Consider the following 16,141-nt stretch of genomic DNA (forward strand, 5'->3'; position numbering starts at 1 on the left):
AGCTCCCACAGATATTATCCCAGAGCTTCTGCAGAGATTTGTGGTACTTGCAAGTTTGTTGTCTAAACATCAAGCATGTAACTTTATAATTTGTAATATACATAGTCATTTATTAGACTTATGGCTCCTTACAATCTTCGTGTGCTATAACTGAATAAAGCAGTTTGAATGCAGACTAAATATAGAGAAGCTGTGGATTCACGGACATCTGTGGTAGCTTAAAATAATGAACAGTGAGAACATATTTTGTCCAGCTATGCTAAGATGTAGCTGAAAAGAAAATGTCAGTTTTATCACATTAAAATATATCCATGAAATCATCTTACTAAAACTCTCTGGAACTAACTTGCAATAACCCAGTTGGATTTTTTCTTTTCTTTTCTTTCCTTTCCTTTTCTTCTCTTCTTTAATTTCTCCAAGACAGGGTCTTACTATGTAACTCTGTCTGTCCTGAAACTCACTAAGTAGACCAGGTTGTCCTGGAATTCATAGAAATCAGTCTACTTTTGTTTCCTGAGTCCTGGAATTAAGTCATGATCTATTACTCCCTCATAGACCAGTGGAATTTTGAAATAATGTTCCATAGGATGAGTATGAGTAATAAATAAAAGTGATTCTGGAAATTATTTAATTATTAGGTAACTGATTTTATTTTGGTTTCTCTCTTGGCTTTCCTACGTGATAGACTTTAATCTGTAAGACAAATAAACCCTTTCCTTCCCCAAGTTGCTGGTAGTTAATGTGTTTGTTATGGCAACTTAAAGTAAACCAGACCAGAAAGAGGCCAGTTCCAAAACAAAATCCGGTTTGGCATCTTTTTGAAAATGTGCTTAGAATCTGAGGACCCTTTCCCTAAAGCAAAATTGATTTCAGATGTTTTGTTTTAAAACATCTGGATTGAGCCTGGCAGTGGTGGAACATGCCTTTAATACCAGTATTCTAGAGGCAGAAGCAGGCAGATCTTTGTCAGTATGAAGCCGGCCTGATCTACACAGTGAGTTCCTGCAGCACAGGCAAACCCTTTGAATTGAAATACAGAGAAAAGAAGAAAAACATTTGAAAGGTTTAATTAATGACATCTTACATCTCGCCAAAATGCCACCGCTATACCCAAAGATTTGGTAAGCGCCTTGCAAGATTGTCAGTTCTTTTGATTAGTGATATGTCAGTGATACAGCAAGCTGACCGTGGCATCTGAAACCATGTGACCTTTAGTTGTCTCAATGTGAGCTTTGTTTATTTCCTTCTGCTGTTTCTTCCTATTCCATACCTTTCTAGGAGCACAATCAGGTTTAATCTACTTTTGGAACCCATATGAAGCCTTCCTTGGCAGTCAAAGGATTTTTTTTTTCTAAATGGAAATAGGTTCTCCTGGAAACTTAAATCTAAGGTGCTAATAGCTATCAAGTTTTGGCTTTATGTGCTTGCTACTTTTTAACTCTATGGCAATAAGTTATAGAAATGCATACTTATTATCCACTTTAAAGCATAGTGATTTGTGAAATAATATTACAATATGAAATTGACAAATTTTAACCTGCTAATAAGCATTCATTTGCAAGTTTGGGGTGGGGCATTGATACTTCAGACTTAAGGACTGTAGTTTTTAATTATTTTCTACTTCTTTCAGGTACTGAGGAATCAGACCTCATATATATTAGATGATGCCATCATGCATGCAATATAAGCGTTACAAGTATTCAACCACTGAGCTCTACTCCAGTCTATCTGTGCTTTCAATGTTGAGAGAGACTTATGCTAGTTTTCCTGGGCTGGCATTGAACTTACTCTGCAGCCCTGGTAGGATTTGAATGTGCTGTTCTCCCTGCCCCAGCATCATGAGTAGCTGAGCCCACAGAGATGCACCACACAGGCCCTGATACCTCACAGCTTCAGCAATAACCTCTACTAGTTGATGTTGGTGGAAGGGCTATTGGCTTCATTTATACTCTTTCTGTTCTCACTGCTTAGAAAGTATCAGTGTTTAAAATCTTCAACTATTCAGATAAACATAAAAGCTAAATATCTTTTCCTTAAAATTTCTGTTGTTTCCTGTTTTCGAAGAACATAACCTTTGCTTCTGAGAGTAGAGAATTGTGGTTTCATTATGTAACAGGAATGTGCAACCCCATTTTCTTCTTTTTCACAGAGAATTATTAACTTTAATTAATCAAAAGATACAACTTATTAAAATGATTGCTGAAAACAATGTTTTTTTTTTTAGTTCATGGAGAACAAAGAAATTTAGCCATATTATGTACTGTTTTTGAGACAGATTCTTTTATATAACCCTGGAACTTGGTATGTAAACCAAGTTGGTCTGGAACTCACAAAGATCAGTCTGCTTTTGCCTTTCAAGTGCTGGGATTAAAGGTGTGTGATATCACACTTGGCCCATAATGTTGCACACGTTTGATTTTGTAGTTTTAAGATCATTTTCTTCTACGGAAAAGCTTCTAAGGGCACCAAGATCATAGAAACAAGCTTGGATCGATCTGAATTACACTTGACTATTTATCTGGAAGGATATGAGTAAAAAGCAATGGTTTCATAGATAACTAGATAACCATTAACATTTGAAGGTATCAACAATCTGATTGCAGAAAAATGTGGATAAAAAGAAAACAACTGAGTATTTTAGAAAGACAAAAATTAAAAAGAAAATTTCAAACACATAAAGCCAAGCAGCATGAAATACATGAAAGTAAATGCAAGTACTTTCAAAGCTAAAAATGTGAGTATTTTTGGGGCCAGATAGTTCATATTTTAAATAAAAATTTCATAATAAATATGGCATTTATGTCTATGATTATGAAATAGCCCAACAGATGGCAAGAATTAACAACTTATTGTAAATTAATACTAAAATACTTGTTCTCTATAACCTTAATAAAAGATTGATGTCAGGACTAAAAACTTTTACTTCCAGACTGCTAAAATTATATTTACAAAAATATCATTTCTACATCATCAAGATTTTATAATCCTAGTAGTTTATATTTTAGGGGATCAAAAACATAATTGACATTTTCAGAGAAAAAACTTTTTAATATGTAATCTCTGTCTTACAAAAGCCTCTAACAATATTTTCTAAAGTCCCTTACTTTCTAAGGAAGGTAATATATGCATGGCTGAGTTAAAATTGTGAAGCATCTGATTCTCCTTAGAATTTTATGAATTTTCTAGGATTAACATCAAAGTCTAGATGGGTGCTTGCCTCTGTCATCTGTCTTTTCACCATTTTTTTTTTGGGGGGGGAGTCTATGCCCACATTTGAAGAGCAAGGCAAAAATTCTCTGCTTTTTGGTAATTCAATTCAAGTCAGAGTCTAGGGTAAACCTCTGTTAATTTGGCCTCGTATTCTATGCAAAGTGCCTTGGATTGGTCGACAGATCGATGCTTTTCAGAACCATGTTTGTCTCATGAGTTATTTTTCATTCATCGTCACCTTCCTCAGATAGACACCTCTTAATTTAGAAAAAAGAAAGAGAAATGCAATGCAGAAAACATAAGCTCTCTACAAAATGTGGACATTAAGGCTGACTCACATGGTGAAAACATCCAGGGTGTCTCCAGCAGTCCGTGCCATCTCAAAGTAGGTCTGCAGAATGTTGACGGTTCCAGAAAGGGCTTCATGACCGCAGCCACAGAACAGGGCAACGCCCGCATACAGCAGGATGGTGGCGATCAGAGAAGCATAGGGAATACCTCCCAGGCATTTGATGCAGCACTCAAAGCACCCTATAGAAAAGCAACAGAAGAAAAGGCGAAAATTATTCATCTTAGTGAAAAAATATTTCTATGACCTCAGCAGTATAAGAAGTAGTGTCGGCATTGATACATGATCCTGGGTCAATTACTTTAAATCAAGTCCTTGAGGGAGCGCGAGAGAGTAAAGATGAGGTCCATTCTTACAACCATACTCATAGCCACATGGATACTTACAGAGCTATGATCACACCCTTTACTTCTATCCCAACTGAAGCCCTTCTTTTCTAACCAGACTCTCACTCTAAACCAGTACACAACAGGCATAGCATTCTGCTTCGAGGTCATTTGTCTCATATTTCACTTTTTATTTTACTTAAGTAATATCTATTTCTTTGAACAATTTGTATTTTTTCAGATAATTATTTCAAACCTGAAGTGTTCAATTGTAAACCTAACTAGCTAAATTTTGATCTACAGATTCTGAAAATAGAGAAAAATAAAATCAGACAGTATTTGAATCTACAAATATATTTTCCTATGAGGCATTGTATAAAGAACACACATATATGAACTCAGAATTCATCTTTAATTCCTTAAATATTTAAAATGTATTCATATACTGTCTGATTTTCTTTCTTCTCTTTTTTCAGAAAACATGAACACAGTAGAAAATAGAAAACAGCTCCATCCATTTTCCTGCAAAATTCAAGATGTTGTTATTTTTTTCTGCTGTGTATTACTCCATTTTATAAATGTACCACATTTTCCTTATCCACTCTTCTGTTGAGAAGCATTTAAGTTGTTTCCAGATTCTGGCTATGACAAACAATGCTGCTATGAATATAGTTGAGCACATGTCCTTGTGGCATGATTGAGCATCCTTTCTATATATACCCCAAAGTGGTATTACTGGGTCTTGAGGAAGGTTGTTTCCTAATTTTCTGAGAAATCGCCACACTGACATCCGAACGGGCTGTACTAGCTTGTATTCCCACCAGCAATAGAGAAGTGTTCTTTTTTTTTTTATTTTAAATGAGGTAACCCAGACACAGAAAGATGATTATCACATGTATTCGCTCATATGTGGTTTTTTAAACATAAAGCAAAGAAAACCAGCCCACAAATCACAATCCCAAAGAACCTAAACAACGAGAACCTTAAGAGAGACATACATAGATCTAATCCACATGGGAAGTAGAAAAAAGACAAGATCTTCTGGGTAAATTGGGAGCATGGGGACCTTGGGGGAGGGTTGAATGGGAAAAGAGAGTCAGAGAGGGGAGCAGAGAAAATTGTAGAGCCCAATAAAAATCAATTAAAAAAGAAAACAGAAAACAGGCAGATTCATCCTTTTGATATTATCTTGAAAAAATGATGAAAATAAGCACACAATCCCATACTGTTCTTGTAATGATTAAATGAGCCAATGTGTAAAACAATACCTGTGTGATATAATCGTTCAATGCTCCATATGTGTAAGCTGTTATTGCTAGACTTGATTCATTTGTGTTGATATTTTGTTTCTGACAAAAAGAACGTGCTTGTTGATCAGAGGGTGTAATTAGGCATTAGTTAACCATAGAGACCAGGCAATGGCGGCACACACCTTTCATCCCAGGACTTGGGAGGATGAAGCAGAAAGATCATGAGTTCAGTGCCACCCTGGGCTACAGCTATAGGAGATTGAATCAATCTAAAAAAGAAGCAGAGCCCGGAAGTGGTATTTTAAGCCTTTAATCCCAGCACTAGGGAGGTGGAGACAGGAAGATAAGGTGGGTGAAGGCAGGATCTCAGTGCACTCTGTCTGAAAATTTGTAGACACAGGATCTTGCCCAATTCGGTTTGAGGTAAGAAGTCTCTCTAGTGGCTGCTGCTTCCTTCCCGGATCTTTCTGCATTCACCCTTGATATCTGACTCAGAGTTTTGATTAATAAGATTAATTAGGATTGTGTTACAGCTGATACTATTATTATTCTTTCATATGGTTGTCAAAAGCTCTTTGACCATAACAAGCACTTTCAGTTTTTAAACTTCATCACTGATGCCTCATTTGAAAGAGTGTTTTGAGCATTTAATCTGATATATCACAAAACAAATTTGCTTATGCTTAAATGCAATGTCAACCTTTTCCTGGTAAATTTCATATATGTTCAATTAAATTAACTAGAAGGTTTGAAGTGGTTATGTTGGTAGTCAGAAGTATTGGTGAGACACTATGTGCCAAGCCCTCCTCAGACTTGGTATTTGAAGCTTAGCAAGGCTCCAAGATGATCTCCTATGTTCAGCTTTACCCCTGCCCTGCCACACATATCTCCAGTCCCGAGATTCACCATCACTCCTTTTTGAAAATTTTTAGCTCGATACCATTTGAATAAGAAAGTTCTTTATATTATTGATTATGCTTCCCTTTTCTCCAGAAATAAGTAATAAGTAAGAATTTAAGTGGATTGCGATTATTCTATTTAAGTCAGTCACAGGGAAACCTAAGCATACTTTACGTAGAAGGCATTTAAAGGTTGAACATCTCTAATTTGGTGTGCTTGAGGTTAGAAGTGCTTTGGATTTAACAGGCTGTTTTTTTTTAAACTTTGGGGTATCAGCATATAAACAAATAGCTTGAGGATGAAATTGATTTCCCAACATAAAATAAATTTGCGTATATACTTTATGTACTTGGCCTTAAGGTAATTATATAATGTTTTAATAGGTCTTCATTCTAATTATGGTCCTTCATAGAGGTTAATTGTGGGACTTTATACTGCAGCACCATATCATGGCTGAAAAATTTACATACTTGGGTATGTTTTGGCTTTCAAATTGCATTAGTTTTTGCTTACAGATCTTTGGTCTTTATGAATCTATATCTATATTTATATGCAATAACATATAAAACATGAAATTTAAAAGTTGCTGTATGAATTGACTTTATATTTGGAGGATGAACTAGTCAGTTATTTTGATATTGCTCATTAAACAGGTCTTGAGAATTACAGCCTATATCAACTCCTTCAGAAGAAAATTAATTAGGAGCCTGAGGACCTTGCCGGGTTTTTCTTTTTCTCTTTCTTTAATAGCAAAATCATTTTCTGAACTTTTCGTACACACACACACACACACACACACACGCATGCACACAATGTGGGGAAGAGGAAAAGGTTAGAACAGCTTGAAACTTCATATAGTAGAAAAAAAATTTACCAACAGATGGCTGAGACCAGTGTGTGTAGTATGTGAATGTCATTGAGCCCAGTTTTGGGCAGAGACTAACAGGGTGGCAGAAAAAAAAATTAAACTATTTCATTTCAATATTCTTTCATTCCCAACTCACTTATTATTTGAAATTAATGAGGGAAACAAATTACAAAGGCGTTAAAAAGCAAAGATTCAAACTGGTTGGCAGTGGCGCAAGCATTTAATCCCAGCACTTGGGAGACAGAAACAGGCAGATTTCTGTGAGTTCAAGGCCAGCCTCGTCTACAAGAGCTAGTTCCAGGACAGGCTCCAAAGCTACACAGAAAAACAAACAAACAAACACAAAAAAATCCAAACCAACCGAAAAACAGGGGAAAAAAAGATTCTCCTAATTTGTCAAGTTTATCAAATAGTTCCAATGACTTCAAGTCCCAGTTTTGTGGTTCTTCCCTGTTCCTCTTCTCAAAACATTTGATAGCATCAAGGAAAGATCCTATTGCAGACATTTGAAATGTCAAAACCAAATTATCATGCTCAACACAATCACCTGATTGTTAGTTCAAACATACTGAGATGATTCTAAATTCAGAATACCATCACCTTTATCCTAGAACACAGAATTTACAGGTGAATAAAATATGACATCAGAGTTACTCAAGAGCAGATAAAAATAAAAAAAAAAAACATAAAAATCATCTCCAAAATGACCAAAGTGTAAAGGTAGTTTGTACTTAGGTCACATTTTGCCTACAGAGCTGCATACGATCAACATTAGCTTCTGTGCCAGCTTTCATCTCCCCAAGAAGAAATCATGTGCTCATAGACTGAAGCATTACTTGTAAATTTAACTTACTATTTGTTTTCAAATTTAGAAACCTATAAGGTAAGTTCTAATACTAGAGAAAGCTAGAGTTAATGATTCTGAGTTATTACACATTTCCAAATTAGTTTCAGGTCTCCAATAAGATACTAAAATATATCCTTTCTTTCCGTTTAAACATTGCCATAAAAATTATTCAGAATTATGTTACCTTTGCTCTAAGTTTTCGTTTCTGCATGGTCTGGGTAGAAAAATTTAATTTAAGTCTTGACCCTCTGTCAAACTTTTGTTCAAATGAAAATCCTTAAGTGTCTCATTGGGACCATATTATGCTTGTAATGGACTACATCCTAATCAAACCCATTCTTTCTATGAGTCTGAGCGGAGTTGCCTGCTGCATTTAAAGAAGTCTCTTTGAACTCACATATGGAGAAGCATCACATCATTTCAACATTCTCTCCAGCTGCCAGAATCCCACATAGTTGCTGGCAGGGGAGCTTCTTTCCACCCACAGTGAGAAACAGCCTTGGCAGATCCATAGCGTCTCCATGGCAACCGCGCCCCTGGGCCAGGATGCACTCCCAATAATCACCCTTGCAGGCTGAGGATTCTGCTGTCCCCCATCGTCGTGTGTTTTTACTGAACCGAAAGGGCAAAAACACTCTATTAAATGAATATTAATGAGGCATAGGAAGAGGAGTTCTGGTCCTGGAGGACATAGATTTCTTGAGAAAGAGCTCGATAAAGGCAGTAATGATGGTTTTGTATATTTTTAACAGTGTAGATTATGAGAGGAGGACGGTTTAATTCTCGAATAAAGCTAAGGTTCGGATATTGACGGGGAATTTGCTTGCTATAGCCGCACGTACACACAGAGGCAATTATTAGGTCTTGTTTCTGGGTGTAGCCTCTCAAGTGGAGTAATGTCTTGTTGTCAGGTTTAAGATGAAGACAAATACTGAAAGAATCACAAAGCTGTGTCTTCAACACACCTTGCAAAATACTAGCATTTTGCTCACTATTTGGTGAGGGTACAAAACTGACTTCTTCCAATGTAATTTTGCAAGGGAAGCAGAAGCTCTCTTGATACGGCTGTTTTCAAAAGCTGTGCGTTTATCTTTCGGTGCAGTATATAATGCGCTTGTCTCTACTTAAATATTGACAAATAAGCACAATCTTTGCCTACAATTAACTTCCCAAACAGTTTCCCAAAGTGAAAAACAGGAAGCTAAATGAACAAGAAAAAAAGTACACCAGACAACAGTATGGACAGAGCAGCAGAGTTATGAGTTTTAGAAAATAAATTGGAAAGTGAGGCTGACAACTCACTAAAATTTTACTCACTGATTTTTTTTCAGTATCACTTACTAAGGAGATGATTCTTTCTGTATTAAGAAATCCTACCTTAGTCATGCATGATCAGCTAGGCAGAGAGCTGTTTTGGCTTATGGGCCATCTAGTCTCCTAAACGAGTCATTGTCTCTCTGTGTCAATACCCACCGTATCTCAATCATATCATACATTATCACACCACATTAATTACCGCATCACATCTCTGTCTTCATTTGTGGTAGAGAAAACTGCTCCAACATATTCATTTCCCTCATGTGTGCCATTTACTGCTCACCTGCTTTGCCATATGCATATTAGAAACCATCTGATTACATATACTTATTCAGTAGACTTTGGTTGTGATTTTCATATTTACCTCAGAAAAACAAACCTTAAAATATTTTCTAGATTCTAAGAAATCTTTTGCAATGTTGGATGATTTTGCTGATCATCACAGCATCTATGAGAACTTTAACATCTGTGCCTTCTCATTTTTAATTCTTGCTGTCCTCTGTTAGCCAAAATCTGTGATGTGTGAAGAGAAAAGCACCACTTTGTGTTTTGGATGCTAAGGGAGAAACCATGTTGTATTACTAACTTAATGTTGGCTTATTTATTTAAATGGGTCTCTTTCGTATTGAATTCTGTAACATGATTTTATATCATATATAAAATCAGTTAAGCCTGGGATAAAACCGGTCTTGCTGAACATAGCAGACAAGGAGGACTACTGAGAACTCAAGAACAATGGCAATGGGTTTTTGATCCTACTGCACGTATTGGCTTTGTAAGAGCCTAGGCAGTTTGGATGCTCACCTTACTAGACCTGGATGGAGGTGGGTGGTCCTTGGACTTCCCACAGGGCAGGGAACCCTGATTGCTCTTTGGGCTGACGAGGGAGGAGGACTTGGTTGGGGGAGTGAGAGGGAAATGGGAGGCGGTGGTGGGGAAGAGACAGAACTCTTTAATAAATAAATAAATAAATAAATAAATAAATAAATAAATAAATAAATAAATAAAATCAGTTTATGCTACTTTGCTACTTTTCTGTTACCAGCCTTGTCTAATTCCTCCAAATTAAACTTTTATTATTGAAAAAACAGCTGGCATGTGGATTTTTTAATATGTAGCTGCAATTCTCACCTAAACATTTTATTGAACACTAGTATTTTAATTAATCCATTAAGTGTCAGATTATTGAATTTCTTGTTCTTAGTGCATTAAGTATATAATTATTGAATGATTGTAGAGATGCCAGGGATTATGCTAATTGCTGGAGAGGCAGGACAGGACAAAATCAATATTAAACATGTGGGAGACAGACAATGAACAAGTTATGAAAACAGCATTTGTGAGATTATGAGAAGTCTGAAGAAAATTTAGACAGAGAAGACAGATCATGAACATTGAAATATTGATATCATACTTTAATAATGAGGCCAGGGAAAGACTAAATGAAATTAAGTCTATAAACTATTTAAAAATGTGAAGTTATGTTAAATAAAACATCATAACAAAATTCTTCCCTTTAATAGATGATTAAAAGGCAAAGAAAGAAGACCTATGGTAGAACACTAAGTCAAAGACAGAAATTGGAAAGAAGGCACTTTGGGAGATGTAAGGACAATGATCAACATTCATTAGAAAATGGAGGGTCTACCAATATCAAGCGTTAAAACAGAGGTCGGAATATCATAAAACCGTGAGTACAAAAGAGTTTCCTAGCAGTTGAGAGTCTAAGCCTCCAGCTAGGCAGAACTCACTAAAGTTCCCTTGGCTGGTTGCCTGCCCAGCAGTTGGAAGGTATCACTAGAGCTTTCTGGGCAGCACACTAAAACCTAGAAGATCTTGAAGCCTGCTGCTGGATTATGGTGCTTCAAAGATTCTTCAAATTTCGAAAGGAAGACTCCATAAATCATTTCGGGTGTTAGACAAATCTCAGTAATCAATAAGGGCCTCAGCCTCATCATCTTTAGAAAAAAAAAAAGAAATGAAATATTATTAGCTAAAGGCAAAATATTAATAAATGTGCTTTCATGTTCTTCAGCTCTTTTTAGAAATGTCACCTCAGTTTCCAATTTAGCTTTCAAGTCTATTGTGGAAATTTTAAGGGAGTAGAGTCCATCCGATTATCTGTTATCATGTTATATATGGAAACGTATACCCTGGATAGGAGTGCAGGAACAATGAACAGAACTTATCTGTGCTAAGTTTATTTTATACGCGTACCCCTGTTCTATACCTGGTCATCAGGGAGACAGAGTCACTACCCTAAGAGTCAAAGAAAGTTTTCTTGAGTGCCTATTAGCTCTATATGCTTTTTATTTAAAATTTATTAAAACTATGACTTGGGAATTACTTCTTCCTACATATTGATGAGACAAAAACTTAAAAATTATTTAATGCTTTTTCAGAAACTTCAAAAAACATATCAAAATATGTATTATTTAATATGCTATCTTGTGACATTATTTAGCAAATCAGATACACTGACAGTAGGCTTAAAACTTATTAAGTATAACATAATTGAAATATAAATAATAATGGTTCAAAATTAAACTTATGAAAAATATTTACAAGTGAAAATGATTGTCATTTTATTAATTGTTAGTATGGGCCATAATCCATGTTTTGCAATGTATTAGGTTATATATCAAGTAATTAAGAATTCAGAAATATTGTCTTTATTAACATTTTTAAAAATATTGCTTTCCTTACATCACAAAAACAGAAGTGAGTATATGAATAAATCTGTGGTCTGTCATTACAATCGTAACCAGCTTCCATACCTCTGCACAACCGACTCCATGTTGAAAGTACTATCTAGGCCTTGGAACCCAACACAAAGGCAAGAACCAAAATGAAGCAAAGACCTAATACAGAAAAGCCTGTAGTTCTGGGAAAGTCTGTAAATATACTAACCTTGCTTTTTAGCTTCTGTAATTCTGCTTCTGGCTGTTTGTGATAGCTGAGGTACGTCAACCCAGGATGTATTTTTGTTCGTTTGTTTGTTTTGGCTTAAATGCTCACCATGAAATGAGACAGAAAGCTTCAGGATTGCATGTGGTATGACAGACTAATAAAGACTGGCTGACTAATAAAGACTTTCTATTGTCTTAAACCCATGTACAAGTAATCATCCTTGTGGATATTTCACGATACCATGTTTGTACATGATATGAAGAAAATAGCAGACTCCAATGACAAGTTTGGATTTTAAATAGTTTAGTCATTGCTATAATATGGTATTTAAACTACTTTCTAATAAAAAAATCTAGAAAATGATCTTCTAAATTTGGAGGTTTTCTTTTGTCCTCTTAACTTTGTAGTTACCTACCAAAGCCACCAGAAATTATGCCCATAGCTAAGAGATCCCAGATTCCCTTTTATTGTGATCTCAAGATTTTTATCTAGTGTCTTAACTGATTCTGATGTACGGATGTGGCAGCTATGAACATAATGAAACATTGTATATGATAGCATTCATTGTCATGAACTTGCAATGCTTGTCAATAATGAGATGTTAAACAAATTTCACTGTGAGAAATTTAAAAAGTAGTCCATTGGAATATACGGCATACAACATACAACTAATGATACCACTGAATTTTCTGTGAACCCCTTCTATGTCACAGAAACATGGCCAAGGCTGCCGCTACATTGACGTGGGAAATTTCCAGCCCCATATGAGCTATATGATAGCTAAATGATTATTGAGAGTAAATACTGAAATGTATTTCAAAGTCTCTTTACAGTGATTTTTTTCAGAAAGCACTTTCTTTTTATTTGGTAATACTGTCACTATTTAAGTTACAGATAGTTTGTTACAATTATATTCAAAGTGTGGAACATTCTGTACTGGTCAAAGTGACTTAGCAAGAATGTTTTGATTAATGAGCTTATTTCCTCAAGGCAGAAAGCTAATTGCTTCATTAATGATCAGAACCATACACTTCTAGCTGTGATAAATAAGCCCCCGGGGTAAAGGAACAGTCAGGTGGAGACATGTTTCAGAATCTGAAGAACAGCAACCAAACAAAAGACATTTTGGGAAGAAAAATGTTTGGAGCATATTAACTCTGGTCTGGCTTCCAAACACATGTACGGTTTTCATGGACCAAAGATTGCTTATTTACATGGTATCTGGAGATCCAGTCAGAATTCTCATCTGCTCCTGCAATGTATTGATTCTTGGGATAAACCACCCAAACTGCATGGCTTGCTCTCTCATGACCTCCAAGCATTTATTGCTCATCCATTCATTTGTTCATCCATGCACTTGTATACTTGCTCTTTTGTTGCAATGTCCACTGCCTCACAAATTCTGTTAATATGTTTTATCTAAAAACAATCAATTTATTATCGTCTCATATTTTGTTGGGTTTAGTGAACTCAGCGGGTTTGCTTTCTCTGCAGACCATTGTGGCTAGGGGGTGCTCAGACTTTGAGCCATTGAATGCAGTAGTTTAAGCTAGATGTGCATGACAATCTTCACCCCAATCATGAAAACAGAGCTAGCATGTGTGGCAAGTCTGAGGCCTTTCTGCTTTCTGTAGTCCTTCCAAACAAAAGGGTAGTCGTCGCTCTTCCGATATGGTGAGATAGATGAGATGAATTACAACAGAGTAAGAGAAAGCACAGCTTCTCATCTGCTTAAAGACTGAGCCTGAGGAAGGACAGAGCAAATCTCAGCCATCTATTGTTGTCCAAGGAGACACAGGTATTTGTCTGAGCCTCTCAACTCTGAGAAGCCTAAACAGCATGACTCCAATACTGCATGCAAGAGATGACTGAGTATGCGGTTATCTTTAATCTGATGTGAGTTTATCCCATTTAAACCCAAACTCTAGATAAAGACTGAGCAGGAGACAAAGATCCACAAGCCCACCCAGGGATGTCTGCCTTAAGCTTGGGAGGAGAAAACACAGCGCAACCAGTGCCTGGTGGTACTGGGCAGTCGGGCTTTATTATGGAGAACAAATACATGGTACAATAAGGAAGAGAGAGACAGACAGAATGGTTCGTGCCCTGTGGAGAGAGACTGATCCGAAGAAGAGAAGGCAGTGAGAAGTGGAATGAGACCGGTGGCCTGCTTGCCACCTGGGCCCGTGATGATGTCTGGATCTGGGTTGCAGCCAAGGCCCATGTCTGTGGCCCTTCTGCGCCCATGGTCTGTTTTGATTTCAGTAGCTGCTGTTACCACCAAAGGCCAAGAGGATAGGCTGCACAGAGTTGGCCCTGCCCATAGCTAGCGGCAACACTAGGGAGAGCAGCCCATGAATCTCAGCAGAGCTGACCCTGTTAACTGGAGAACAGGTTGCTTGGAGAATGAAAGAATGAGAGATGTAGACCCACCCCCTCATCTGCTATATGGTAGCATGGACAGGGGATAGACTCTCCCCTCCCCACACACATATCTGTGGTGGATGGGAGAGCTGTCCCTGTGGACATGTCCCTAACTCACTAGCAGCAGCACACAGCAGGGTAGTACCTGCACCTCACCTGGGCAACACATTAGAGCCGACCCAGCTGGTATAGTTGTAGGTGAGCTGGTCCAGAGGACATAAAAATAGAAGAACCGCCCCCTACCCTTTGCTTATTTATTCATAGGGTGAGCTAGTCAGGTTGGTACCAGAGACTTTACCCTGGTCGGGAAGACGAGGGAGAGCTGGTGGGCTGTCCAACACTTTAACCACCCAAATATCACGAGCTGGCGCATTTCAATAGTCACCTCATCTATGAACTGCTGGAGTCCATGTAGGGGTCGGTCGTGCAGACCCAAGCTTGCAGGATCTCCATGACATAGGACAACAACAAGATGTCCAAGTAGAGTAGCAGCATAGAAGGACCAGTATTGATTGTATAGCAGAAACAAGAGGTCTCAGACCCGGATCAATGACTCATTGCAATGAAGAATTGTAAGCAAGTTGTACGGACCAAAGGGTAAAAACTGTGTGACTCAGTGTGACACACCACAACTTTTATGATGCAATATTTTTTTCTTCTAAACTTTATTTTGTTTTCTCTTGGATGGGGGATTGCAAGGGCAAAGGACAGATGGGAAAAGGCAAAAGAGATGAGGGGGATTGAGATGCATGATGTGAAATCCACAAAAAAATCAATAAAGTTAAATTTGAAAGAAAAAACATGAAACTCTACTTGCTTTTTCTACACAGCACTAATCATCATTCAATATATTACTTACTTTGCTTATTGATTTGTAAAGATATGATGTCAGTAATTTTTATAGTGTCAGTTTCTTTATGCTCAATTCCTATTCTAATATCAAATATATAATAAGTAATCAATTTGTTGAATAAACTAATTGGAAATTTTATTTCAAAGATAATTGCACCAAATCTGTCCACTCTGCACAATCCTGACATTGTCTTATTTTGGAACCAAAGATGAGAAACTTTTGCAGTGGCTCTTTAGTTAAAACACTAGTTTTCACTTATTTACCTTATATTTACTTCAAATCCCCTAATTTGTATCATTAGGTTTGCTAAAGAGATAATTTAATAGCATTCTTGTAATATGTCATTATCTTAAACTTATAGGAGAAAAAAGTCAGATATAAGACACTTTTTTTCAACCTGCTTTGGATACATTTGCTTTCTACTTTGGTAATTATACCATAGAGAGGATTTTTAGTATGACTCTGAACAAAACTCAAAATAAAACACAAAACTGTAGAACTGTAGACCAAGGCAGCAGAAGAGCATCTACAAAGGACCTGAAAACTTAGAACACTTCAATTCTGAACGAGAAAAATCTAACAACAAAAACAAAAAAACATTTGCCTCTTAGGGCAGCTAATTTAAGAGATAGTTTTTCTTTTTACCTAAAGGAATTTACTACCACCAGTTATTTATTAGTAGTCAATACAATTTTACATGAGTCTGAAATCCAGTAGTAAATATTGCTACAGATTATTGTGGGATAAGTCTCTTGGACTCAGATACATGTGTAAAAATGGCTGTCCTTTGGCTGATCCCACATGGCACCAATTCAGGTCCAGGAACCATATAAAACATTCTACTACATAAATGTCGAGCAGAAGACTTGTCTTCTTGGTAATAAGGT

The 16,141-nt window shown here is 36.7% G+C and overlaps 1 protein-coding gene across 2 annotated transcripts in view; it reads right to left on the bottom strand.

Annotated features, from left to right (window-relative positions):
• Gpm6a (glycoprotein M6A) overlaps positions 1-16,141 on the bottom strand; it is a 229,599-nt gene that overhangs the window by 19,981 nt on the left and 193,477 nt on the right. For both annotated transcript variants that reach the window (XM_050147384.1, XM_050147385.1), the window contains one exon: positions 3,549-3,741. In XM_050147384.1, coding sequence (XP_050003341.1) covers positions 3,549-3,741 — 193 coding nt within the window. The remainder of the gene's footprint in view (positions 1-3,548; positions 3,742-16,141) is intronic.

The sequence above is a fragment of the Alexandromys fortis genome, unplaced genomic scaffold (assembly GCF_014885135.2).
Source record: "Alexandromys fortis isolate MF-2015 unplaced genomic scaffold, M_Fortis_MF-2015_v1.1 scaffold_32, whole genome shotgun sequence".
Classification (NCBI taxonomy): Eukaryota; Metazoa; Chordata; class Mammalia; order Rodentia; family Cricetidae; genus Alexandromys; species Alexandromys fortis.